Raw genomic sequence first — 26,087 nt, forward strand, 5'->3', positions numbered from 1 at the left:
ATGAAAGACAAGTATACTTTAGAATTGTTTTATTCATGTAGTTTGATCTTATAGAATAGGAAGAAAAATCATGTCAAGGCAGAGTCCGTATTTCCTACGTGTAAATTAGGGTATTTTTTGCCACTTTTGAAAAAAGGTGGAGAGAGTGTTGCGTCAGAAATAAAAATGCTTATCCTTTGCATCTGGAGGGAGTCGGGTGTGGGGAAGAGCAATAGAGAGAGTGAGGGCATGTCGATTCTAGGGTCAGCTCTGTCTGCAATCTGCTGTGTGACCTTGGGCAGCTCAAGGTTTCCTAGTTGAGACCCCATCTCCAGAACCATGACACACCAGCTTTCCCTCACAGGGGTGCTGTGTTGATGAAGTGAGTCAAAACTTAGGAAAACACTGAAAAATGCTAAGGCTTGCCACTCATGTGCAAGGTACTGTTATAAGTGTGGAACTGATTTGCATTCTATTTCATTTTTATGAACAATTTTGCAGGCTTTCCAGATATGCGAGCAAAGAGAGAAAAAAAGTTGGGTTGTGGTTTTCAAGGTTTTTATGATCCAAATCCTTCTAAAGTATTTTTTAAACAAATGGATTATAAATTGATCAATGTCTCAGTGAATAATCTGAAAAGAGTCAAACAGATCTAGATTCAAATCACAGCTCTGCTGCCAACTAGCTGTGTGACCTTGGGCGAGTTACTTACCTTTCTGTTTCTTAGCTATAAAATGAGAATAATAACAACAGCTGCCTTGTGAGGCTATTGTGATAATTGAGGTGATTAACCTGGAACATTGGTAACGTGCTAACACAATGGCTGGTGTTCAGTAAGTGTTGGTTTACTTTTCTCCTCTCAATTCTTGTTCCCTAAAAATACCTGTATTGGTCACATTCAATTTCTAGTGATCATTTTCACCGTTTTAATGTTATGCACTTATGATATTATTGAAGTTATTACTCTGTAATAACAATTGGTAAACATATGTACCTTTGAGCCACATTTATTTATTTTATAATCAAGCTTAATTTTAGCTATAGCATTGTAACTTTCATGTCTAAGCAAAGAGTCTGATTTCTGCCTAAATTATATAGCGACTCAAAGAAATTAGCAGACTGATTATATTGTTCAAGTAATAGAACATTTGATCGTTCTCTTTTTTTTGTCCTGTGGAACCTTACTGACAAGTACTTGCTTATGGATACAGTCCTAGGTTGTATAATCATATTTTTTGATAAGTATGTTAACTATTAAACTTAGGAGTAGGAATTCTTTTTTTTTTTTAAAGAATAGCAGGTGAGGCGGCGTCTATCTAATAATTGGTCTAATTTACTGCATCCCTGTTTCTTGGGAATAAGTTAATAATTTGGGGAGAGGCATTGGCTGTATTGGGCCTCTGAGGTTATTGGGACTGATCAAGCACTGTGACAGCTGGCAATTCGTTTCTTCACCCTTGACTATTAATTTCTACTTAATTAGAAATACAGACCTCAAAACATGCCTTATAGTCACATTGGGATCCTTACTTATTTAAATGTGTGAACCTTGGCAACTGAGGAGAACAAAGCTGAGTTTACAAAATCTGTGTGAATTTTAGTGCTTCTTGGTAGAGTAACTTGGTATTCATTTAAAGGTATAAGTAAGTTGCTTATGTCTCTGGGATTCCATTTTTTCTCAACTGTAAAGGAGGGTTTTGGAAAAAATGTTCCATCTCTAAGTTTATTTCTGGCTTAATAATTCTAGGTTAAATAACATCAATTTTATTTTATGTAAGAGACGCATATCTTCCTCTAACCCACTCATTGATCTGGTTCATTTATTCTATCCCTCTGGTTTTAGTCTCTTAGTTCTGACTTTTGTTTCTCATCACCATTCCTATGGTTCAGTAATAGCCAATCTTTATCATCTTTAAATCTTCGAAAATAAATTGCAATGCCAACAAAATTTAAAGCCAAATTCTGTGAAATGATTCAGGTGTTTGTTTTGTGCTTGTTCCTTCACAAGGGAGATACAAAGACACAGACCCAAAGATGGAAGGGATCAAGTTCCAAATTAATTACGTTACAGTGAACTGCTGCGAGAATGTGTGTCTGTTGCTTGCATCCATGTTGTTTCTATTTTTGGGAGTTGTTCCAGTGTCTAGAAATTCTGACCCAAACAAGAGAGGAGCGTTTAACTTCTTCCAGAATATTTTTATTTCGGGACTGAGCTGTTAGGATGACACATGTTGCGTTTTCTGAGTACTTGATAAATTCTTTAAGACGATAAGGCTTTTATGTCTTTGGTATGGTGTTTGCAAGGTCAAATGTCAAACATGGACAGTACTGCAGGTGTTAAATGATTATATCATTAAGGACCTAGAGGGTGAAGTTCTGAGCTCTGGAGTGGATCTTTCAGTTTAAGAGCCCTGCATATGTTTCAGTTATGTCCTTCATGTCATTTTTGTCAGTAAACCAAGTACTGTGCTTTTAAATAACTCTTTTTCAGGTGCTGCAGCGCAAACTGCAATTTATTATAAAAATTTCCTTTGACATAACCTTTTCTTTTTAACTCCTTCCAATAATAAAATATACTTCTTTTTATTCCATGTGTGTGCAATTTTCTTTGTTTATAAAAAAATATTAAAGGAGTTACTAAGAATTGAAAATGTCATTTGCATTTCACCATGGAAACCTCTCTTTTTCCAATAAAGGATCTGTGATTTATGGACCAAATTGAAATATGGATGTTGGGAAGATGATACTTTGGCAGAGAAGAGAAAAAGTGGATCCCAAATGAGCATGAATTGATGTAGGTTATGTTATTTCAAAGATGATGATAAAGCTGAACCGTTCTATCAGTGAGAGACCCTTCTACTGTATCTTGGTACCCTGAACTGTGCAGTCTCATCTAGTTTCTTTGCCAACTTAAATTTCCTCAAAAAGTCACTTACTCTCAGGAAAAATAAAGCTTTCTTCAGATCTTTGCATTGACTTAAAAGCGACTGTGTGACTTGATTGAATATCTGGTTGCAGACCATTGGCTCCAGATCACTTTTAGTTCTGCTCCTACAGGGGGTACATGTTATGTTTCTATGATCTTCTGAAAGCTAATAAATATGTAGAAAAAAAGACAGTCAAAAACCAACGCAAGATATTGATGGTATTTAAATAATCTTCTATATATAAAGTCTGTTTTATTAGCTAGTGATTATTTTTGTAAGGTAGGTCTTACTATACTTTAAGAGCTATATTGTTGAGTTGGGGGAAATGTTTTGGAATAGGAATCCAGAGGAGCTGAATTGTAGTTCTTTGACTATTGGCAAATCGCTTAACCTCATCAAACTTTGATTTCCTTAGCTGTGAAATTTTGAATAATCGTAACCTCCCCTGTCTACATCCCATGTTTGTTGTGAAGACTGTAAGATAACATAGGAAATGCCCGTGAATATTGTATCATGTTATACAAGTGTATGACAGACCAAACCCATAGTCGAATGGCAGACATCAAATCCCATTGCAGCGAATTCCAATATTCTGCTCAAATTCACATGTTGCCCTCAAATTTTATCATCTTAAATATTGCTTGAGATAAGGGGTCGTCCTCTGGGGCTTGTGATGTTTTTCCCCTAGAGTTTGTTGTATAATAACAGGGAGTTTTATAACAGGTTTTGATCTCATAGAACCTGAGTACACTCTGCAGTGTTGATGGGCAGTCCTGTCTCTCTGATTTTCGTTAATCTACCAGTCTGCAAGTATTTTAATGCTGCGTAGACTTCTGCGTCATGGTGTCTCAGTCTTCCCATTCTGTTGAGCTGATCTGCCTTTCTAAAGGCATGGGTGTCTTATGTTCAAACCCTGTCTCATGGACCACCGTTAGCTCCGCTTACACAGAGAGCGCTTGTTAATTCAGGCATGCCCTCTGCAAACCACAGGAAATGGTTCTGGTGTATGCAGAACGGACACCAGCCTGTGCTGCTTCTTCCCAGACAACTCCCTTACCTTTACCCCTTGAAAATGTACAAGGCGAGGGGGGTTGTTTAAATATTTTCCAATTCAGACCACTTCTTGCCACCAGCTCTCATATGGACCAGTCCAAGAGCTTCCAAACTGGTCTCCAGCTTCTACACGTAGCCCTCCTACAGCTGTTCTCCACCAAAAAGCCAGAGCTATCCTCCAAATGTGTAAATCAGATCGCCTCCCTTCCTGCATCAAAACCATCTAGTAGCTTCCCATCACTCTTAGAATCAAACTCAGTGTCCTTCCGGGGCCCCTGCCCACCTGCTATTGGTCACTGCCTCTCCTGGGTTCACTCTGCATTGTCCGCATTGGTCTTCCTGCAGTTTCGTAAAGGCACCAAGCTTTTGCTTTTGCTTCAGGCTCTTCCCCTTTGTCTTAATAGCCCTTCTCCAACACGGTCACTGGATTTGCTTCCTCACTCTCTTTAGGTAGATCTTGACTCAAGTGTCACATCTTTGAGATGCCCTTACTTACGCTTTAGCTAAAATAGGTCCTTCCCTCATTTTTGATTCCCTTGCCTTGCTTTCTATTTCTTTACAAGTATTTGTTTGCCCATTCCTCTAGAACAGTGCTGTCAGGGAACTTTCTGTGATGATGGAAATGTTCTAAAAAATTGTGCTGTGCTGTCCAATACAGCAGCCACTAGCCATATGTGGCAACTGAGCTCTTGAAATGTATCTACTGAGACAGGAACTGCATTTTCAATTTAATTGAATTTTAACTAGTTTAAATAGTCACGTATGGCTAGTGGCTACCATGTTGGATAACACAGCTCTAGCATTTAAGCTCCATGAGGACAAAGACTTGCCTATCTTGTTACAGTTTGGTCTCTGGGCCTAGAACAACGCCTGGTACATAGAGGTACTGAAAAAATACTTCTTGAATGAGTGAGTGATTAGAGCACGAGCTACGAAGTCAAGTGACTTACGCTGTAGTCCTAATAATTGAGTTGGTGCTCTCATGCAAATAATTTGATTTCTCTTTTATAAAATGGCTTTTTCATATACTTATTTTTTTTTTGGCAAGAATCATATAAGAGCTATACATGATGTACATTGGGAACTGTAAAATGCAGGAACAGATTAAGGAATTGTTGTTCATAGGGGGAGGGGATGGTGGTAAAGGTTATTCTGGCGGTGCTGGGAGGATCAGGGAACAGGTCTTAAAACATTTGATTGCGTTTCCTGAGCACAATATTAAATGTAAAATTTTCTTATTTTGATTAATTCTCTTCTTCCTTCCATCGCATGTAGCTTTGGCTTTATACACCCTCATGGGGACAAGCTGCACATCTGTTTACATCATGTCTTTTTAACAAGGTTCAATAAATGATGTGTGCCTGCGCATGTTTATTAAATTAGGATAGTGGTGATTTTATTCAGTCAGTTAGAAGGCTAAGAAATTGCGAGGCACCGTCTGCTTATATAAGTATTGCAGCCAATTTCCTAGGGCTTGAGCCAGAGGAACGCTTTTGGCTTTGTGGCTGACCATAGTTGAGGGAGAGCATGGATCTGTAGGGGTGGAAGGGACATCCAAAGGTCACTGAGCCATTTGGGCTATTCTCCAAATAGACTTCACCTAAATCATTCAAGACATTTGGGCATCTCTCCCATTTTTAAAGGCCTCCAGGCACAGTGATTTTTAGCCTCCTTTAATAGTAGTTTTCATTTTTTTAGGAACACTTATTAAAAAGTTTGAGGTCAATTTAAACAAAGGTGAAAACACTTGTCCCAAAGGGAATATATATATATATATGTATGTATGTATATATATAAATAACATTGTTTTTCCTTGAGGATGTCAGAGACTTTTCTTTCTTTCTTTCATTTCCCCCTTAAACAAAGGGCTCAAGGAGCATGCAGTTATTTCTCCTGCACCTGGACACCTTGCTCAGCGTTTCCTTTCTTATTTCTCGTCCCTCTAGCCGTACTTCTCAGAGGTCCAGTGCCTTCTTGCATCAGAGGCACTTGATGTGCTCATTAAACATGTCGCTTTCCTGCTTCCGAACTGTCTGAGCCAGACTCTCTAGGTACGGGCCCCCGAGAGCTGAATGTGTGCAAGCTCCCTGGCTGAAGGCTGACAGCAGCCGCATTTTGTTCTTCAGCATTTGGCTCCATGTTCTTTTTCCTTGATTGATCATATTTGATTAAGCAACTTTACTATCTAAGAGCAATGAACTGATCTCTACATCTTTGTATAATTATTAATACTTATTTGTGTTGTATAGACAAACTAATTTATCTACCTGAACATCACCTGCTTGGCGGGTTGGCAGCAGCCCAGCTACAAGTGATTAATAAAAGCAAACTCAATAAACGGAACTTAATGACAGATTTGTTTTATTTGTTAGTTTGCTTATTTCTGTAAAGCTATTGTAAAGGCCACCATCCATTGTAGTGCTCAAAGTCCTTTATGTAAAAAAAAATAGAATCATATTAAATTTTGTCTTTGTCTACTTTATTATATGACAAATATTTTATTAGAGTTTTAATGATTCTTTTATAGATGTGTTTATTATAAGTTGCTTTATTCTTTTTGGATGTAGGTGAGATATTATTCCCACATATTATACTTTAAGATAAAATAAAATAGAGTAAAGCAGATTTTAGAGTTATCTGCTTTTTTCGTTGTTGCCCTTGATAGTGGTCTTCACCATTGTGTGTAGGAAATTGAGAGTAGACATCTTGAAGGTGTTATACTCACTGTATGTGTTCTGTTCATGCTTTCTCGACAATTGGCACATAAGCCCGATTGTGAGGAGAGGTTTCTCCCACTTTTGCAATTATGCCTGAGAAGAGGAATTCATTTCATATTTGAGTCCTTATAAAGTTCCTCCTTCCTCCTGTTGTGGGCTCTCTCTTAATTACTGTGTTCAGAATAATAAAGTACTCTTTGCAGACAACATATTACTCTGGGTGACCTTCGTCAATGCTAGCTTTGAATGCTTATTGGGGTTACCTGAACACTCTGTTCAAGAAGGGAGAGAAAGAAATTTAACATAGTGTTGGATGTCATCATAAACAAGCCACTTAAAGATGTCTTAACAGCGGCATGTAAGTGGTTATCTCCTGGAGACCACGATTATACAACTATAAGATGAACTTTGAAGAAACCAACTTGCTTCGTGGTTGAATACTTGTGGCACGGGATAAAATGTTCAGCAACAGTGTTATTCACAGATTCAAAGATTCAAAAAGTGCTTTATTTCAAACAACTCAGCTGGATATGAAGATGGTAAGCTCTGGAAAACTGAAAAAGTGGTTCTCATGGTGATAAAGATGGTGGTGATGAAGTTACATGTGAAGGTTTGAATAAACTTGTGTAATGATATGTGAGAGTTGAAAATCATTTTTAAATTAATATACTATTTTTTATAATATGTGATTTAAAATTGGTGTGTGTAACTAAATTAATAAGTTGCCCATTATAAGTAGACTGTTATTTCATCTGCATCTCTAAAAGTTAATACTTTCAAGTTGGGTTCAAAACCTTTTATTTTTACTTTCTTGTTGGGATAGACTTCAACATGCTTTTCTATATATTTGGGTATTGGAGGATTCTGGGTTTTTTTTTCTTTTCTACCTAGATATAAATGTCTTGGGAGCAGAGATCACATCCAAGCACAACTCTGATAAAGCCACTACATCATATTCTGGCAGTGTTTCTGCTCCTTGTAGATTCTCACTGGATGTTTGCTATTGATGGTGACGGTGTAGCATTTGTATGCTAGGACAAATTTTGTGGTTTTATTTGTGCAAAACTCCCACTGATTTGGTTGGGACTTTTAAAAAAAGTTTCTCCTCAGCTCTCAGGCACTATGCAAAGTAGCAAGTATGTATATAGATTAATTGTGTCTAATCATAAAAATTTTGTTTTCAGTGGGTTCCTCCAGGAGAGAAGGCGTTCCCGCCCATGTCAATCTCTCTGCGTCATCCATGCTAATGATTGCAATGCAGTACACATCCAACCCAGGTACGTGGGAGTTTGGGCAAGAATAATTCCAAAACCAATAAATAAATAAGTCATCAAACAAGCAGGTGAGAAATTCTCGTGTGAGAAGAACTTCTCTTGGTGGAGAGACAACTGGAGATGTGTTAGAAAACAGAAGAGTTGAGATAAATTTCCCTTGCCTGTTGCTCTGAGCAGTAATCTTGCTGGCTGGTGACGTTCTTAGAATGTTGGAAGACACAATTTTAGAACATTGACTGGAAATTGATTGAATGTGAGTGTATAGGAATAAAGTAGAAATAGAAGAATCCACCTGCAATTCTCATAACTAGAGATAAACACTGTTAATATTTTGTGAATTTGCTACTGTTGCCACACAAGTGTCTTTGAACCTAGATCTTTTACTACATTTTTGATTATTTTCTTAGATTAAATTCATAAAAGAGGGATTAATGGGTTACAGGGCTTGAAAAAATTTCAATAGTCTCATAATTATATGTGAAAGTACACTGTGACCTGTCATTAAGTATTATCATAAAATTTGCACACAGTTAGACAGATGAAAAATAATATCTCATTGTTTTGATTTGTATTTCTTCTGTTACTAGTGATGTTGGACAGGTTTCATATAGTTTACTCCGTGATTTTCATTCATTAGTATAACTGCAGACAAACTTTGGGGAACTGACCTAAAAAGGGGCTGACTGTTGGAGTCACATGTTAAGATGCAAACTCGGTTTTAATTTTCATTTAATTTTTTTTGGAAAGTGAACAAATTTGGTTGTACTGTTTTCAACCTTCTACTTAATTACGTAATAAATAATAACTGAGTTTTTGACTCAGGATGAGGAAAATTTTTTTTTTTTTTTTTAAGATTTTATTATTTCCTTTTTCTCCCCAAAGCCCCCCGGTACATAGTTGTATATTCTTCGTTGTGGGTTCTTCCAGTTGTGGCATGTGGGACGTTGCCTCAGCGTGGTCCGATGAGCAGTGCCATGTCCGCGCCCAGGATTCGAACCAACGAAACACTGGGCTGCCTGCAGCACAGCGCGCGAACTTAACCACTCGGCCACGGGGCCAGCCCCGAGGAAAAATTTTTTTTGTTTTAAAATCTTAACACTTCTTAGTTTGGAGTGTCATCCTTTAAATATGAAATCCCTTAAGATTATTATATGAGTTTAATTAAAATGTATATTTTTTGGAAGTTATGTCTCATCTCACTCTGTCTGGCTTGAAGGACTCTCAAAATGTTGTTTATATTTCTTATATATTATATTCTGAAAAAAACCCTTCATTTGGAATCTAGTGAATTGAAGTCTCGTCAGGAGGCCTTGGTCCTAATTTCTAAGTTGGGAGACAGTAAAGCAGAGTGGGGCAAATCATGTGCTTTGAGGTTAGATGTATATGTGGGTTCATATCTAACCGCCCCGAGAAGTGCCAGTTAGTGAACCTTTCAACCTCCCTAAGACCAAGTTGCCTCATCTGTAAAACGGGCATAGTTCTTCCGGCAGTGCCTTAGGATGTTGTGGTGAGGATTTAATGAGTTAAGTGTGTGCAAAGTGCTTCCTTAGCTTACTGACAGGCACATTGTAACTGCTCAATAAATAGCAATGCAGATTGCTACAGTCTGCCATTTTCCTCTTGGAGTTGAGTGTTTCACTGGGAAATCACTGTGATTGGATCGAGGTATTTCTGTTATTTCCAAATCTATATCTTCACACGTTCACGGGGGAACATTTACAGCCTATTCTATACTAAGAATTGTATTTGGGACCCAAAACTAGTCTTTTGGGAAACTGTTAAGAAGTGAGGACATCCAACGGGGGCTCTCTGAGGCCAAGTGGGGGGGCATCATTGTATTGTTTGACTTTTTATTGAGGGAGACAGCAAGTGGCAGCTTGTTCCTTGTAGCTGATTATGTGTCAAGGATCGGGCACAGACCTTGTTCAGCTAAAAGGCGTTCGTTCAGTGATTCCAATGTACACGGCTCTGTGCTAGGCATTGTGAAAACTGCCCAGAAAGGTAAGATATGGTGCTTGCTGTGGAGCTTATGTCTAATTGGGAAGATTAGGCATATTCACATAAATCATTAATTTATAATGTAAAGTAATATGTGAAAAGCACAAAATAAATACTGTAGACAGTGTTGATTCGTCAGAAGGAGAGAACTCTATGGATTGAAATAATCTGGAAGGGTTTTGTACCACTTAAGTGCAGTATGGGTCTTAAAATATGGATAAAGTTTTGATTGATAGGGTAAGTGGGACATTCTGGGAGGGGGAGCAGTTTAAGCAAAGTACTCTCCAGGTCTGTTCACAGGGCAGTCAGTGGACTACTCTGTGCCAGGTTCATGGAGCAGACAGGTGGAGAATAGAATAGCAGACACTGTGTAAGAGAAAGGGGCCTCGAACATCTGCACCTAAGAACCCAATTCCAATTCCAGAGGGCCGTTTATATCTTCAATAAATAGTCAATGAATATTTACTATGTGCCAGGTACTGAGGACACCATGGTTAGCAAAACAGAACTGACGCCTGCCCTCACCTCCTGAAGCTTACCAAATGGTGTGGGGGAGAAGACATTAATCAAATAATTATCAAAGCAAATGTAAAATTTCGCCTGTGACAAGTGCTCTGAAAGATGTACGTGTGCTACAAGACCCTGTAAAAGGGGATTTTTCTTTTATTGAAGAGGTCAGGGAGGGCTTCTCTGGGGAAGTGACCTTTGGTCTGAGGACTGAAGGAGGAGTAGCATTAACGAGGCCTACTGGGGTGGAGGGTTCAGGCAGAAGAACCTCGTGTCAGAAGGGAGCCTGGCAAGCAGGTGGGACTGAAAGACCAGTGTAGCTGGAGCTTGGAGTGAGAGCTGCCTCGTGTGAGATGAGACTGTAGACTTCCGCAGGCCAGAACACGCAGGATGTCATGGGTTTTGTTTGGGAGTCCTGTGTTTATCCCAAGTCGAATGGGACAGTCCTGAAGGACTTTGAGGGATTATGTATGTGTCACCCTGACTGCAGTTGAGAATGGGTTAAAAAGGAGCCAGAGTGGATGTAGATTGACCCAGGAACAGGCCATTGCATTTGTCTAGGCATATAAAAGGCATGGGCAATTGAGATTGAGAAAAGTGGATACGTCCAAGAGCTATTTAGAAAGTAAAATGGATAGGACTTGGTGACATATTGGATATGGTGGGTTTTCAGCTTGTATAACTGGCTGCATGGTAGTTCTATTCACTGAGAAGGGAGACACTGGAACAAGAAGATCAGGCTTCCCAGGAAATCTCTGTTTTGGACATGTTGTATTCAAGATGTCTTTGAGACATTTAAAAGGACATGGTACACCTTGGACTAATACAATGTTATATGTCAATTGTATCTCAATAAAACTGGAAAAAACCCACATATAACCTCAGTAATAATTCTATATGTCCCAAACACAAAAATGCAAGTAAATCAGCTTCCTTAAAAAAGGGAAAAAAAGAGGTGATAGTAATTAGGAAGCTGTGTGATGAGTCTGGAGCTCAGAACAGAGCTCTGGGCTAGAGGTAATGAACTTTGAACCTACACGTAAGAGTCCGATGATGTTTACTTAATTGCATATAGATGGTAACTGAAGTTGTATATGAGTGTGAGATTGCTTAGGAGACAGCATAGAATGAAAAGTGGAGTGGGTTTATGATCAGGCCTCCCGGAACTCTAGCAGGTGTTCCCCAGTGGAAGAGGATGAGCTTGCCAAGGAGGCAGAGGGGTTGTATCTGTTAGGCTGTGTTTGGCTGACTAACAGAGGCTTTAAACTATAAAAATGTTTGTTGTTTACTTAGTAGGAAGTCTTGGAGATAGCTGCAGAGTATCAGGGGGCTGAGATGGCTTTCTTTTTGTTTCTCTTGGACCTCCCCTCCTGTTTGCAAGATGGCTGCCACAATGGAGGTTATTATATCCTTATACAATCACATCCACAAACAGGTAATAGGATCAGTCAGGGTAATTAGAGAAAGGTCTCCTGGTTTGTCTCTTTCCTTTTATCAGAGAGAAAAAGTGTCCCAGAAGCTCCCAGGCAGATTCTCTCTTAGGTCTTACTGGCCAGAACTGAGTCACATGGCCATCCGTAGCTGCAAGGAGGTCTGAGAGAGTATCTTGCTCTGTAGCCTGTGTACTGGGAGATGGATAAGGAAGAAAGGGTTGTTGATAGCAGCTGAGTAGCAACAACAGTGTCCACCACAGGTGATAGGAGAGGGTTAGTCACGAAGTCAGGGGAAGAGAGTGCTTTAAAAAGGAGACAGTGGTCAGCAGTGCTGAATGCTGCTGAAGGTCAAGCAAGAGACAGACTGAAAGTTGCCCATTGAATTGAACATCACGGAAGTCACTGGTGACTGAAGTGAGACCTGTTTCAGTGCCATGATAGGGTTGGAAGATAGACTAGGGAAGGTATAAATCAGGTATCTAACTGGGGTGAAAGCATCTTTCTTCCCGAAGTCAACGTAGGCAGATCGTAGAAGTTTACGGTTGTGTAGCTTTTAAGAATTCCTCAACGAGATGGAATTGGTGATCAAATGATAGAAGATTCCCATTCTAAGTCCGTTATTTGCTTTCTGTCCCACCTTTGGTGAGATAGGAAACTAAGCCTCAGTTTCCTAACTGCAACATGGTGGTTCTGAGACAGCAGGTGCAAGGCTCTTAGCAAATGCCGACACACAATGAATGCTCCGTAAATGTGAGCTTGTAGTATGATCCCATTAGGCTACTTTTTTTCCTATGTAGTTTTTGATTACATTGACATAAGTTTATGTTATGGAAGTATGATTACTAGGGATCTTTCTTAATACTTCCTTTGTTAATAAAATGAAAGATCTTGGAATAAAACTTGATAAAGTCAAGGGATTATGTGGTTTTTGAAAAGTATGAATATATAGAAATAAGTTCTAATTTAATGATTAGAGTGAGAAATAAGTAAGTTCTAATTTAATGATTAGAGTGAAAAGTCATGCTAATATAGTTTATTAAATATCAGAGGATTTTTTTATCTGGTATTTACATTTCATGTTCAAATTACATTTTCTTCTTTACAGTGTATCATTGTCAATTATTGGAATGCCTCATGAAATATAAACAAGAAGTCTGGAAAGTAAGTTTTGGACAAAATTTAACTCATAGTCACAAACTTGATTTGTACAGTATAGTAAAAATTGTTTGCATATTAAAACTATTGTTTAGGTCAAATTTATTTATGTCTTACTATTTTGGTGTGGTAGAACCTAGAATTATTTCCTTACTGGTTAATTTTTATCATTTAGAGCAGAAGTGGTACTTGAAGAACACAGTGGCTTGATAAAGAAAGTAATTGGATATCTCTTATACTTGGAATTCAGCAAATACTATATTATGTGGCGATTTTATTTAATTTGAAATGTTGCTTGAGAACCTGTCTTCTTTCAAATAGGAGATGTGAATTGTTAAGAAATATGTTTTAGGAAAATATTTTTTAAAATACAGTCTTTGACAAACTCGCTAATGCTATTCTAAAATTGTTTGACATTATTCTGAGTAGAGGAGAATTTATTAAAAGATGGTGTACTTTTGAATGCTACCTGGGGGGTTTATTTATGAGACCAATAAATAAATAATAAAAAATAATATTTTCATATGATCTAATCTGAGAAGCAACCTAGATGATGAGATTCCAGAGAAATTTGCCACCTCAACCCTTCCGTTGGAATTTTCACTGCTTTGGTAATATTGAATGAGCTACTTTTATTTTTATTTGATAAGTCAAAGTATGCTTCCTGTTTCCTTTAGGATCTTTTGTATGTGATAGCCTATGGGCCTTCACAAGTGAAACCTCCAGCTGTGCAAATGCTGTTCCATTACTGGCCCAATTTAAAGCCTCCTGGGGCAATAAGCGAATACAGGGGCTTGCAGTACACAGGTAAGAGAAGAATGGTTCTGTGGTGCCCCATCTTTATTTCTCCTACGACGTCTTTGCCTCACCTACTTATATATTTATTTATCTTGCTGGATTATATTTACATGCCTTTAGACATTATTATAATCCTTTCTGAAACTAGGTGGTATAAAATAAATTAATTTCAAAAGCACTTACGACACCATAGCAGATTGCCTAAGTCTCAGTCTCCTTTGCCATACGCCTGGCCTGTGGTCTAACTACTGCTAACGTGAGTCACTACAAAGGTGAGTGATGCTGCAGATTTGCTCACCGGTTAGCAAAACCCCAGGTGGCTAATTCTGCTCTGATAAGAAGACTTGGAGCACGTTCAACATTACCGGTTCATACACTAAATAAAAATTAAGTGATCGTGATAGCCTGGTTGGACAGGAAGAGTCAACAATTGATGAATATTTGTCTAACTAATGACTGAGAAGTAAATGCTGAATTTAAATGTAAAGATGTATAGTTACCAAAAACCAAACAAGCCCCAGGTCCTTTGTTGTTTATGTTTATCTACTATAAAATCAAAGAAGCAACCTATGGCTGATGGAGTTTGCCCCTGACTACCCTCTCCTCCCACTTAATTGTGTAGATATTTTTCTGAAAATGAGAGAGGTGGATGTTTTGGCAAAGTTAACTTTTATTCATGTTATTGTGAGATTGTATACTGATGTTCTGAGTCTCTACTTTCTTGAAATCACTCTTCTTTCCAAAGGTGTCTTGAAGTCATTCAAAAGGGATTTAACTTAATTCAGGTGTCTGATTTATGTTCCTGATTAAAGCCAAGTGTTAGAGATATTAATGACTGTTTTTTGGCCTTTGATGGTCCTTGGTGGGCTTATTCTAAACTCAGAACAAATAATATTGGCCTTAGTGATAACAATATTAATTAAAACAATGAGGGTAGATAGTAAGTAAATTTTAGAAAAATGAAAATTGGTATCATTTCTGTTTTATTCTCTACCAATAGTAGAGAATGTCCAAGTGTTGTCAAGTGGATAATTTGAATATAAAAGCAGGAAAAAAGTTGGAAGCATTAATAAAATAAAAGGTGAAATGACTGAAATATTTGACACCAACCCCTTCTCAATAGATCCCTGAAATAAGCATTTACATGATGTGTGAATGGGTAACCAGTATCAAATGAAATTTACTAAGTTGGTGAATATTTGTAGAGTAACTATTATGTGCCAGGCACTAAACTTTTTGTTGATGGTATAAGAACTGACACAAAACCAGACCTCATGGAGCTTAATGGAATCTAGATATGGAAATTCATTCATTTATTGAACAAATATTTATGAAGTATCCACTATTAGCTAGGCATTATTCTAGGCACTGGTGGAAAGTGATGGAAAAAACAGACTAAAGTCATGAATATCTTGGCATGTACATTCCAGTTGTGGGGAAAGATCAGGAAATCTCCTTACAGTGTAATAGGTGCTAAGGTAGAGCAAGTACAGAGAGCTGTGTGAACACACAGGAGGGACCTCTAACCTCACCCTGATGGTGGGCAACTTTGGGTAGGGTTAACTTGTCAAGGAAGGTTCTCGAGTGAGTGATGTGTAGGGGAATACTTGAAAGATGTGTGCACCCTGGACGTCAAAAGGGGAGTGAATCATGAGTGAGTCTGAGGCAGAAGGAACTGCCTGGGTTTCAGACTTGGAGGCCAAAGACAGTATGGTCGTAGTTAGGAGCTAGAAAAAGTCATATGCAGCCAGACAGTGGAGTGGCAGGAGGAGAGGAGCCAGACGAGGTAAGCAGGAAGCCTGACAGGGCTGGTGAAGGAATTGAATTTTATCCTAACGGCAAAGGGAAACCACAGACAGGTTTTAGATGGAGAAACCACGTGATGAGATTTTCCTGTCTGGAGCATCCCAGAAGACCAGCAGATGGACAGCCACTTCCATTTACCCCTGTGACCCTACCGTCTCCGAAGGGCCAGCCAAACCTGTCTCCCTAGAGTGGCTCTGCCTCTGCATACTAAGATCAGAGTGACTCCTTCACCTTCTCTTGGCCTTTCTAGACAAGACGCCTCTGTCTATGGGCCTTTATTCTTCTGTCCCTCGTGTAATCATACCTCTGCACACTTCCGTTCTTTCAACAGTGTGTCATTGTGTGCCTGCTACTTGCCAGGCACTAAGGCCCTGGGGAGGAAGCTCTCTTGGAACTCCCATTCTAGGGGACCATGGCACTCTATGCAGGAAACAAGAGATCATAAAAAAAATTAATCATTCTGATCTGTGTTTGACTATTTATCCAACACTGGCTGCTTGTCAGACATTGTTCTAGTTGCTTAGTATCTCATTTAGTATTTTAGCCTTCTGCTAATTGAACACAATTTATGGACCAAGCACCATTTTGGGTTTTACAGACATTTTCTCGGTTAATCCTCACAAAAATCTTGAGAAGTGGGTTTTCTTCTTTCAATGTTACAGATGAGGAGTGGGACACAGAGTTTAAGTAACGTCCCTAAATTCACACAAATTACAAGGGAGCACAGCTTGAATTTCAACCTACATCATCTTCATTGAAAACTCACAGTTTTCTGTTCTAACAGGGTGACATCACTTCTGTCAATTCAGTTCTTTAATTAACCTTCAACTGGAGCATTAGAAATTTTCTGCATTGCGTGTCTCAATGAAAGATGCACTAAAGGACATCAGTATTTAGGTGGCACTACAACCCTAAATATTCTTAATAATAAAAATTATATGGAGACAGAATTTTAGGGGTTGGAAGCTCAAAGATGAAATGCTTTCTTAGGGACCAGCAGCTTTTGTATGTTTTCCCAGTAATTTATTTCCTTTTTAAAAAGTAAATTTCCTTTTTTTTCTGAGGGAGATTAGCCTTGAGCTAACATCCACTAATACCCACCGCCAATCCTCCTCTTTTTTGCTGAGGAACCTTGGCCCTGAGCTCACATCCGTGCCCATCTTCCTCTACTTTATATGTGGGACACCTGCCACAGCATGGCTTGATAAGTGGTCCGCAGGTCTGCACCCGGGATCGGAACTGGCGAACCCTGGGCCGCAGAAGTGGAACATGTGAACTTAACCGCTGCGCCACCGGGCCGGCCCTCGCTTCTTTTTTGTAAAAGGAAAATCTGCTTTTAGAAAAGTAAGAAGGAAAAAAATGGTACTATCCAGAAATGACCACTGTTAACATTTTGGTATATTCCCTCCAGTGTTTTTGATGCACATTTTAAAATAAAATAGGCATCATATTCTATATAGTTATACAAGATTTTCCCCCAACCTTTTATTATGACATTTTTCAAATACAGAAAAGTTTAAAGAATAACTCTATGTACACACATATAGCCACATAGATTTAATAATTGTTAATAATTCACAATAATTTTAACTGTGCATATATATGTATATAAATTATTTATTGCTTTTTAAGCATAGTCACATAGGAATATTTACAACTCATATGAAGAAGATCAACTAGTGAGGGTTTGGAAGGCAGCTCTGCTCACCACCATATCACCAGCGCACACTAAGTAGTGGGAATTTGGTAATCTACAGTATTTGCCTCTTTTGGGTTTATTAGTATTTATCTACAACAAAAACTACTCCAATTATTTTGGTCATTAAATATGAGTCTTGAAGATGCAAGAATTACAGTGTTTCCTGGCAATGAAAGTAGCCATTACGCTGTTCTATAAAACTCTGCTTCTGTGGGGGAGAAAGAAATTATTTAGCAATTTTCTTGGTACAGTGTCCCAACTAGTAGGTAATTTAGACTTTGTTTAAGCAAAGATAGCACCAGTTAATTGTGTAGTTTCCATCTGGACTATGGGACAAAAGAAGTGGCACAAGATATATGTTTCTGAGACAGAGACTGTTGCAGAAGTAGATAGAGAATAACTTAAGATAGCACTACAAGGTTAAGCTTTGGTCTGGGCTGCCAGATATCCAACCCGGCGTTAGTACACTTGGATTCTGGGGTTGTCTACAGTTAACTACAAGGTCTACCGGTCCTATTATGTCATAACTTCCTCAATATTGAGTTCTTTTTCACCTCGACTTTGTCCCGTAATTAGAAACAATGTTTTAAACCTTTTTTATTGGTGCATTATACACGTGTAGAAAAACACACAAATTAGAAGTGTATGTGGATTATGTCCCACCGTGTTTACCATCATGATTACCTCTTCCTTCTATCCCAAAGGTGACCACTAACCTAACTTCCAACGTCAGAAATTAGTTTTGCCTACTTTTGAATTTTATGTAAATGGAATCATATGTTATTTATTTGTGTGTGTGTGATTTGTCCATGGGTTGAGCATAACTGTGCTTCATTCATTTCTGTTGCTATATATATTCTACCAAATGAATGTACCACAGTTTATGTATTCATTTTACTATTAATGGATATTTGGGTTGTTCTCACTTTTTGGGTATTACAAATAATGCTGCTATGAACATCCTTTGAATATCTTTTGGTATACACGTGCGCAGATTTCTGTTCAGTATACACCTAGGGTAGAATTGTTGGATCAGAGGTGTGTATATATCCACTTTTAGTGGATCCAAAAGGGTTGTAGTAGTTTGTACTCCCATTAGCAGTGTGTGAGAGTTCTTTTTGTCTATATTTCACATTTTGGGCAATGCTTTGTTTTCAAAATTTTAGTCATTTTCCAGGGTATCCTATTGTGGTTATAATTTGCATTTCCCTGATGTCTGTTGATTAAATGAAGTTCTTATTTCTAATGTAATCAAAGTAGTCATCTTTTTGTTTGTATAAACTGCTTTTTATATCCTATCTAGGAAAATCTTTTGCTACTCCAAAATTATGACAATATTCTTTGTTATCTTCTAGACTATTTGGTTTTTACCTTTTACATTTAGATGTATCTGGAATTAATTTTTCTGTATGGTGTGAGGTAAGGGTCAATTTTTTTTTATCTCTTATGGATAGCCAGTTGACTCAATGTCATTTATTGAAAATGTTTTCCTTTCCTTAATGTTCTGTAGTACTATTTTTGTCATAAATCAAGTGTCTATTTAAAGATGGTTCTGTCTCTGGATTCTTTATTTTGTTCAGTTGGTGTATTTTTCCTTTTTGCAATACTATACTGTCTGAATTAATGTAGCTTAATAATAAAATTTCGTATCCTTCAGGGCAAGTCTTTCCACCTTGCTGTGATTGTTACTCTTTCCTTGTCTCCACCTGCTTTCTCTTCTTCCTGTTCTTTCTCCTCCTCTTCCTGTTCTTCTTCCTCCTTCAAGGTTATTCCTAGCTATTTGCTAAGTTAAAGAGTTTTTCAAGTTAAACACACACAAACACACACCTAAACTACTAGGATTTTGATTGAAATTCCCTTGAATCTGTAGATCAGTCTTGGGAAGTGACATCTTTAAAATATTGAATCTTCCAATCCATGCACATAGTATATCTTTTTTTAATTTAGGCTTTCTTTAGTTCCCTCAATGCTGTTTTGTAGTTTTCTGTGTAGATGTCCTGCCTATCTCTCATGTAGTGTGTCACTGAGTATTTATTTTTTTGAAGTTATTGTCAACGATATATCTTTGAAAAATTACACTTTCTAGGGGCCAGCCCAGCAGCATAGTGGTTAAGTTCACGCACTCTGCTTTGGTGGTCTGGGCCTTGTAGGTTCAAATCCTGATTGCAGACCTGGTGTCACTCATCAAGCCAAGCTGTGGTGGTATCTCACATAAAATAGGGGAAGATTTGGCACAAATGTTGGCTCAGTGACAATCTTCCTGAAGCAAAAAGTGGAAGACTGGCAACAGATGTTAGCTCAGGGCCAATCTTCCTCACACACACACACAAAAATTACATTTTGCTAACTCTTTGTTGCTAGTCTGTAGACATGCAATTAATTCTAGTATGTTGATCTTGTGTCCAGCAACCTTGCTAAATCACTTTTAAATTCTAATAATTTATCTTTAGTTTTGTGTAAAAAATTGTTTTTCATGTGTACAATTATATTATTGTTGAATAACAACAGTTTAATGTCTCCTCTTCAACCCTTAAGACTTTTATGTCTCTTGCCTTATTGCACTGGCTAAAACCTCCTGTGCTATGCTGAATTCTAGGTTCTTTCCTGGTTGCTTCTTTGACCCATGGGTCATTTAGAAGGATGATGATTAATTTCTAAACATATAGGAATTTTCCTGCTGAAGTTTATATTGATTTATAGCTTGATTCCTTTGTGGTCAGGCAACATACTTTATATTATTTCATTCCTTTGATACTTTTTACACTTTCTTTAGGCAGTTGTTTGTTCTATATATATCAATTAAATAAAATTTGTTAATTGTGTAGTTCAAATCTTCTGTATTCTTATTGCATTTGTGTCTATTTCTTCTATTAGTTACCAAGAGTAGAATGTTAAAATCTCCTACTGTGATTGTGGATTTGTGTATTCCTCTTTGTAGTTCTGTCAATATTTGCTGTATAACTTTGGAGGTGGCATTATTAGGTGCATACAAATTTAGAATGCAATATCTTCCTGGTGAATTGAAACTTTTACCATTATGGAATGCATGTCTTTATCTCTAGTAATGCTTTTTTGTGTTAAAATCTACTTTGTCTTTATGCTAGTATAACTACACTGTCTTTCATGAGTGTTTGTATAATTTTGTGTAAAATTTTTATAAGTTTGTATAACTTATTCCACCCTTTTATTTTCAACTTTTTAATATTCTTATATTTCATGTGTCTTATAAGCAACACGTAGTTCTGTTTTTTTAAACTCAATTTTCATGACCTTTGCCTTTTATTTGGAGCACTTAGTCCATATACATGTCATGTAATTACTGGTATATTTGATTTTAAATCCACTATTTTTCTCTTTGCTTTCTTTTTTCTTTATCTCTCTCCTTTTGCATTGAGTATATTTAAATATTTCATCTTTGTCTTGGTGAGTTATTCAGTCTTCTGCATTCTTTTAATCATTACCCTAGAGATTATTCCATGCATTCTTTTTTTAAAAAATTTTTTGGTGAGGAAGATTGGCCCTGAGCTAATATCAGTTGCTAATCCTCCTCTTTTTGCTGAGGAAAATTGTCGCTGAACTGACACCTGTGCCAGTCTTCCTCTATTTTGTATATGAGATGCTGCCGCCACGGGGCTTGATGAACAGTGTGTAGGTCCGTGCCCGGGACCCAAGCCCTCACACCCCAGGCTGCCAAAGTGGAGCACATGAACTTAACGTTAACCCTATGCCATGGAGCCTGCCCATACGCCATGCATTCTTGACTTATCAGTGTGCAGTATAAAATAGTACTTCTACCTTTTCCTGTAAAATGACAGAATATTTTAACTTCTTTTACCCCCTCCTGACTTCTGTGCTATGCTCTATTTTTTATAATTCAGCAAAACACAATTATTATTGTTCTTTGCAGTCAATAGTCATTAGATATTGTTTTTTCTTACTCTTTTTTCCTTTTTATATCTCTAAGTCCCTGTCTAAAATTTAATTATTTTCCTTGATAATAATCTTTTACATTTCCTTTAGTGCCATTCTCTTGGGGATAAATCTTTTCAGTTAGTGTTTGTCAGAAAATGTCCTTGTTTTGCCTTTATTTCTTTTCTTTTTTTTAAGATTGGCCCCGAGCTAACATCTGTTGCCAATCTTCCTCTTTTTTTTCTTCTCCCCAAAGCCCCCCAGTACCTAGTTGTATATTCTAGTTGTAGGTCCTTCTAGTTCTGCTATGTGGGGTGCCAGCTCAGAATGGCCTGATGAGCGGTGCTAGGTCTGTGCCCAGGATCCAAACCGGCGAAACCCTGGGCTGCTGAAGTGGAGTGTGTGAACTTAACCACTCTGCCGTGGGGCTGGCCCCCTTACCTTTACTTGTTTAAGATATTTTCTGAGTGCATAGAATTCTAGCTTGGCAGTCATTTTCTTTCCATACTTTGAGGGTATTTCAATGGTGTCTTCATCTTCATTGTTTGTATTAAGTTAGTTGTCAGTTACTGTTACTCTTTTGAGGTAAACTGCCTTTTTTCTTTTGAAAGTTTTCTTCATTTTTTCCTATTTGATTGAAATTTTCTTCATATTTTTTCCCGTTTTATTGAGAAACAATTGACATGCATCACTGTATAAGTGAAAGGCATACAGCATGATGGTTTGACTTACATCTATTGTGAAATGATTATCGTGCTGAGGTTCAGCTAACATCCATCATCTCATATAGATACAATATAAAGAAAACAAAGAAGAAAAGAAAAACAAAAGAGAAAGAATTTTCTCCTTGTTATGAGAACTCTTAGGCTTTGCTCTCAGCAACTTTTCTGTATATTGTACAGCAGTGTTAACTATAGTCATCATATTATATGTTATATTCCTGGACTTACTTATCTTAGAACTGGAAGTTTGTACCTTTTGGCCACCTTCCTCTAATTCTCCCTTCCTCCACCTGCTGCCTCTGGTAACCACGTGTCTGATTTCTTTGTCTATGGGTTTTATTTTAGATTCCACATATCAGTGAGATCATACAGTATTTATCTTTCTCTGTCTGACTCATTTCACTTAGCAGAATGCCTTCGAGGTCCATCCATGTTGTCACAAATGGTAGGATTTCCTCATTTTGTTTTTTACATTTTATTAAGATTATGATAGTTTACAACCTTGTGAAATTTCAGTTGTACATTATTGTCAGTCGTGTTGTAGGTGCACCACTTCACCCTTTGTGCCCTCCCCCCACCCCCCCTTTCCCCTGGTAACCACCAATCAGTTCTCTTTGTCTATATGTTTAACTTCCACCTATGAGTGGAGTCATACAGAGTTCGTCTTTCTCTATCCGGCATATTTCACTTCACATAACACCCTCAGGGGCCATCCATGTTGTTGTGAATGGAACGATTTTAGCCTTTTTTATGGCTGAGTAGTATTCCATTGTATATATACCACATCTTCTTCATCCAGTCATCAGTTGATGGGCACTTAGGTTGCTTCCACATCTTGGCTATTGTAAATAATGCTGTGATGAACATAGGGGTGCATGGGACTTTTGGAATTGCTGATTTCAAGTTCTTTGGATAGATACCCAGTAGTGGGATGGCTGGGTCATATGGTATTTCTATTTTTAATTTTTTGAGAAATCTCCATACTGTTTTCCATAGTGGCTGCACCAGTTTGCATTCTCTCCAACAGTGTATGAGGGTTCCTTTTTCTCCACAACCTCTCCAACATTTGTCACTTTTTGTTTTGGTTATTTTTGCCATTCTAACAGGTGTAAGGTCATATCTTAGTGTAGTTTTGATTTGCATTTCCCTGATGAGTAGTGATGAGCATCTTTTCATGTGTCTATTGGCCATCCATATAGCTTCTCTGGAGAAATGTCTGTTCATGTCCCCTTCCCAATTTTTGATTGGCTTGTTTGATTTTTTGTTGTTGAGCTGTGAGAGTTCTTTATATATTATGGAGATTAACCCTTTGTCAGATATATAACTTGTAAATATTTTTTCCCAGTTGGTGGGTTGTTTTTTTGTTTCAATCCTGTTTTCCCTTGCCTTGAAGAAGCTCTTTAGTCTGATGAAGTCCCATTGGTTTATTCTTTGTATTGTTTCCGTCTTCTGAGGAGATATGGTGTCTCAAAAGATCCTTTTGATACTGATGTCAAAGAGTGTACTGCCTATATTTTCTTCTAGAAGACTTATTGTTTCAGGTCTAATCTTTAGGTCTTTGATCCATTTTGAGTTTATTTTTGTGAATGGTGAAAAAAAAATGGTCAATTTTCATTCTTACATGTGGCTGTCCAGTTTTCCCAGCACCATTTGTTGAAGAGACTTTATTTTCTCCATTGTAGGCCCTCAGCTCCTTTGTCAAAGATTAGCTGTCTGTAGATGTGTGGTTTTGTTTTTGAGCTTTCAATTCTGTTCCATTGATCTGTGCACCTGTTTTTGTACCAGTACCATGCTGTTTTGATTACTGTAGCTTGGTAGTATGTTTTGAAGTCACGGATTGTGATGCCTGCAGCTTTGTTCTTTTTTCTCAGGATTGCTTTAGCAATTCGGGGTCTTTTGTTGCCCCATGTGAATTTTAGGATTCTTTGTTCTATGTCTGTAAAGAATGTCATTTGGATTCTGATTGGGATAGCGTTGAATCTGTAGATTGCTTTAGGTAGTATGGACATTTTAACTATGTTTATTCTTCCAATCCATGTGCATGAAATGTCTTTCCTTCTCTTTATGTCGTCATCAATTTCTTTCAGGAAAGTCTTGTAGTTTTCATTGTATAGGTCTTTCACTTCCTTGGTTAAATTTACCCTGAGGTATTTTATTCTTTTTGTTGCGATTGTGAATGGGATTGAGTTCTTCAGTTCTTTTTCTGTTAGTTCATTGTTAGAGTATAGAAATGGTACTGATTTATGTATGTTGATTTTATACCCTGCAACTTTGCTGTAGTTGTTGATTATTTCTAATTGTTTTCCAAGGGATTCTTTGGGTTTTTCTATATATAAGATCATGTCGTCTGCAAACAGTGAGAGTTTCACTTCTTCATTGCCTATTTTGATTCCTTTTATTTCTTTTTCCTGCTGAATTGTTCTGGCCAAAACCTCCAGTACTATGTTGAATAAGAGTGGTGAGAGTGGACACCCTTGTCTTGTTCCTCTTCTCAGAGGGATGGCTTTCCGTTTTTGCCCATCGAATATGATGTTGGCTGTGGGTTTGTCATATATGGCCTTTATTAGGTTGAGGTACTTTCCTTCTATACCCATTTTATTGAGGGTTTTTATCATAAACGGATGTTGGATCTTGTTGAATGCTTTCTCTGCATCTATTGAGATGATCATGTGGTTTTTGTTTCTCATTTTGTTAATGTAGTGTGTCACATTGATTGACTTGCGGATGTTGAACCATCCCTGTGTCCCTGGTATAAATCCCACTTGATCATGGTGTATAATCTTTTTAATGTATTGCTGTATTCAGTTTGCCAAAATTTTGTTGAGGATTTTTGCATCTATGTTCATCAGTGATATTGGCCTGTAGTTTTCCTTCTTTGTGTTGTCCTTGTCAGGATTTGGGATCAGGGTGATGTTGGCTTCATAGAATGTGTTAGGGAGTGCTCCACCTTCCTCAATTTTCTGGAATAGTTTGAGAAGGATAGGTATTAAATCTTCTTTGAATGTTTGGTAGAATTCTCCAGAGAAGCCGTCTGGTCCTGGACTTCTATTTTTGGGGAGGTTTTTGATTACTGTTTCAATTTCTTTACTTGTGATTGGTCTATTCAGATTCTCTGTTTCTTCCTGCTTCAGTTTTGGGAGGTTGTAAGAGTCTAAGAATTTATCCATTTCTTCTAGGTTGTCCAGTTTGTTGGCATATAGTTTTTCATAGTATTCTCTTATGATCTTTTGTATTTCTGTGGTATCTGTTGTGAGTTCTCCTCTCTCATTTCTAATTTTATTTATTTGAGTCTTCTATCTTTTTTTCTTAGTGAGTCTGGCTAAGGGTTTGTCCATTTTGTTTATATTTTCAGAGAACCAACTCTTTGTTTCATTGGTCCTTTCTACTGTCTTTTTTGTTTCAATTTCACTTATTTCTCCTCTAATTTTTATTATTTCCCTCCTTCTACTGACTTTGGACTTTGTTTGTTCTTCTTTTTCTAATTCTGTTGGGTGTCATTTGAGATTGCTTATCTGAGATTTTTCTTCTTTATTAAGGTGAGCCTGTATTGCAATGAATTTCCCTCTTAGGACTGCTTTTGCTGTGTCCCAAATGAGTTGATATGGTGTGTTTTCATTTTCATTTGTTTCCAGATAATATTTGATTTCTTCTTTAATTTCTTCAATAATCCATTGTTTGTTCAGTGGCATGTTGTTTCGTCTCCACATCTTTGGATTTCCTCATTTTTTATGGCTGAATAATAGTCCATTATATGTATATATTACAACTTCTTTATCCATTCATCCATTGTTGGACACTTAGGTTGTTTCCATGTCTTGGCTATTATAAGTAATGCTGCTGTGCATATGGAGAAGCAGATATCTTTTTGAGTTAGTGTTTTTGATTCCTTTGAATATATTCCCAGAAGTGGACTTGCTGGATCATATGGTAGTTATATTTTAAATTTTTTGGGGCATTTTATTTATTTATTAAAAATTATTTTATCGAGGTCATAATTGTTTATAACTGTGTAATTTCAGGTGTACATTATTATATATCACTTTATGTGTAGACTACATTGTGCTCACCACCAATAGTCTAGTTTTTATCTGTCACCATACGTATGTGCCC

At 37.5% G+C, this 26,087-nt stretch overlaps 1 protein-coding gene across 7 annotated transcripts in view; it reads left to right on the plus strand.

Moving 5' to 3' along the window:
- UNC79 (unc-79 homolog, NALCN channel complex subunit) overlaps nt 1–26,087 on the plus strand; it is a 240,407-nt gene that overhangs the window by 51,765 nt on the left and 162,555 nt on the right. For all 7 annotated transcript variants that reach the window (XM_070250302.1, XM_070250300.1, XM_070250306.1 and 4 more), the window contains exons 5-7: nt 7,861–7,953; nt 12,994–13,049; nt 13,721–13,850. In XM_070250302.1, coding sequence (XP_070106403.1) covers nt 7,861–7,953; nt 12,994–13,049; nt 13,721–13,850 — 279 coding nt within the window. The remainder of the gene's footprint in view (nt 1–7,860; nt 7,954–12,993; nt 13,050–13,720; nt 13,851–26,087) is intronic.

The sequence above is a fragment of the Equus caballus genome, chromosome 24, assembly GCF_041296265.1.
Source record: "Equus caballus isolate H_3958 breed thoroughbred chromosome 24, TB-T2T, whole genome shotgun sequence".
Lineage (NCBI taxonomy): Eukaryota > Metazoa > Chordata > Mammalia > Perissodactyla > Equidae > Equus > Equus caballus.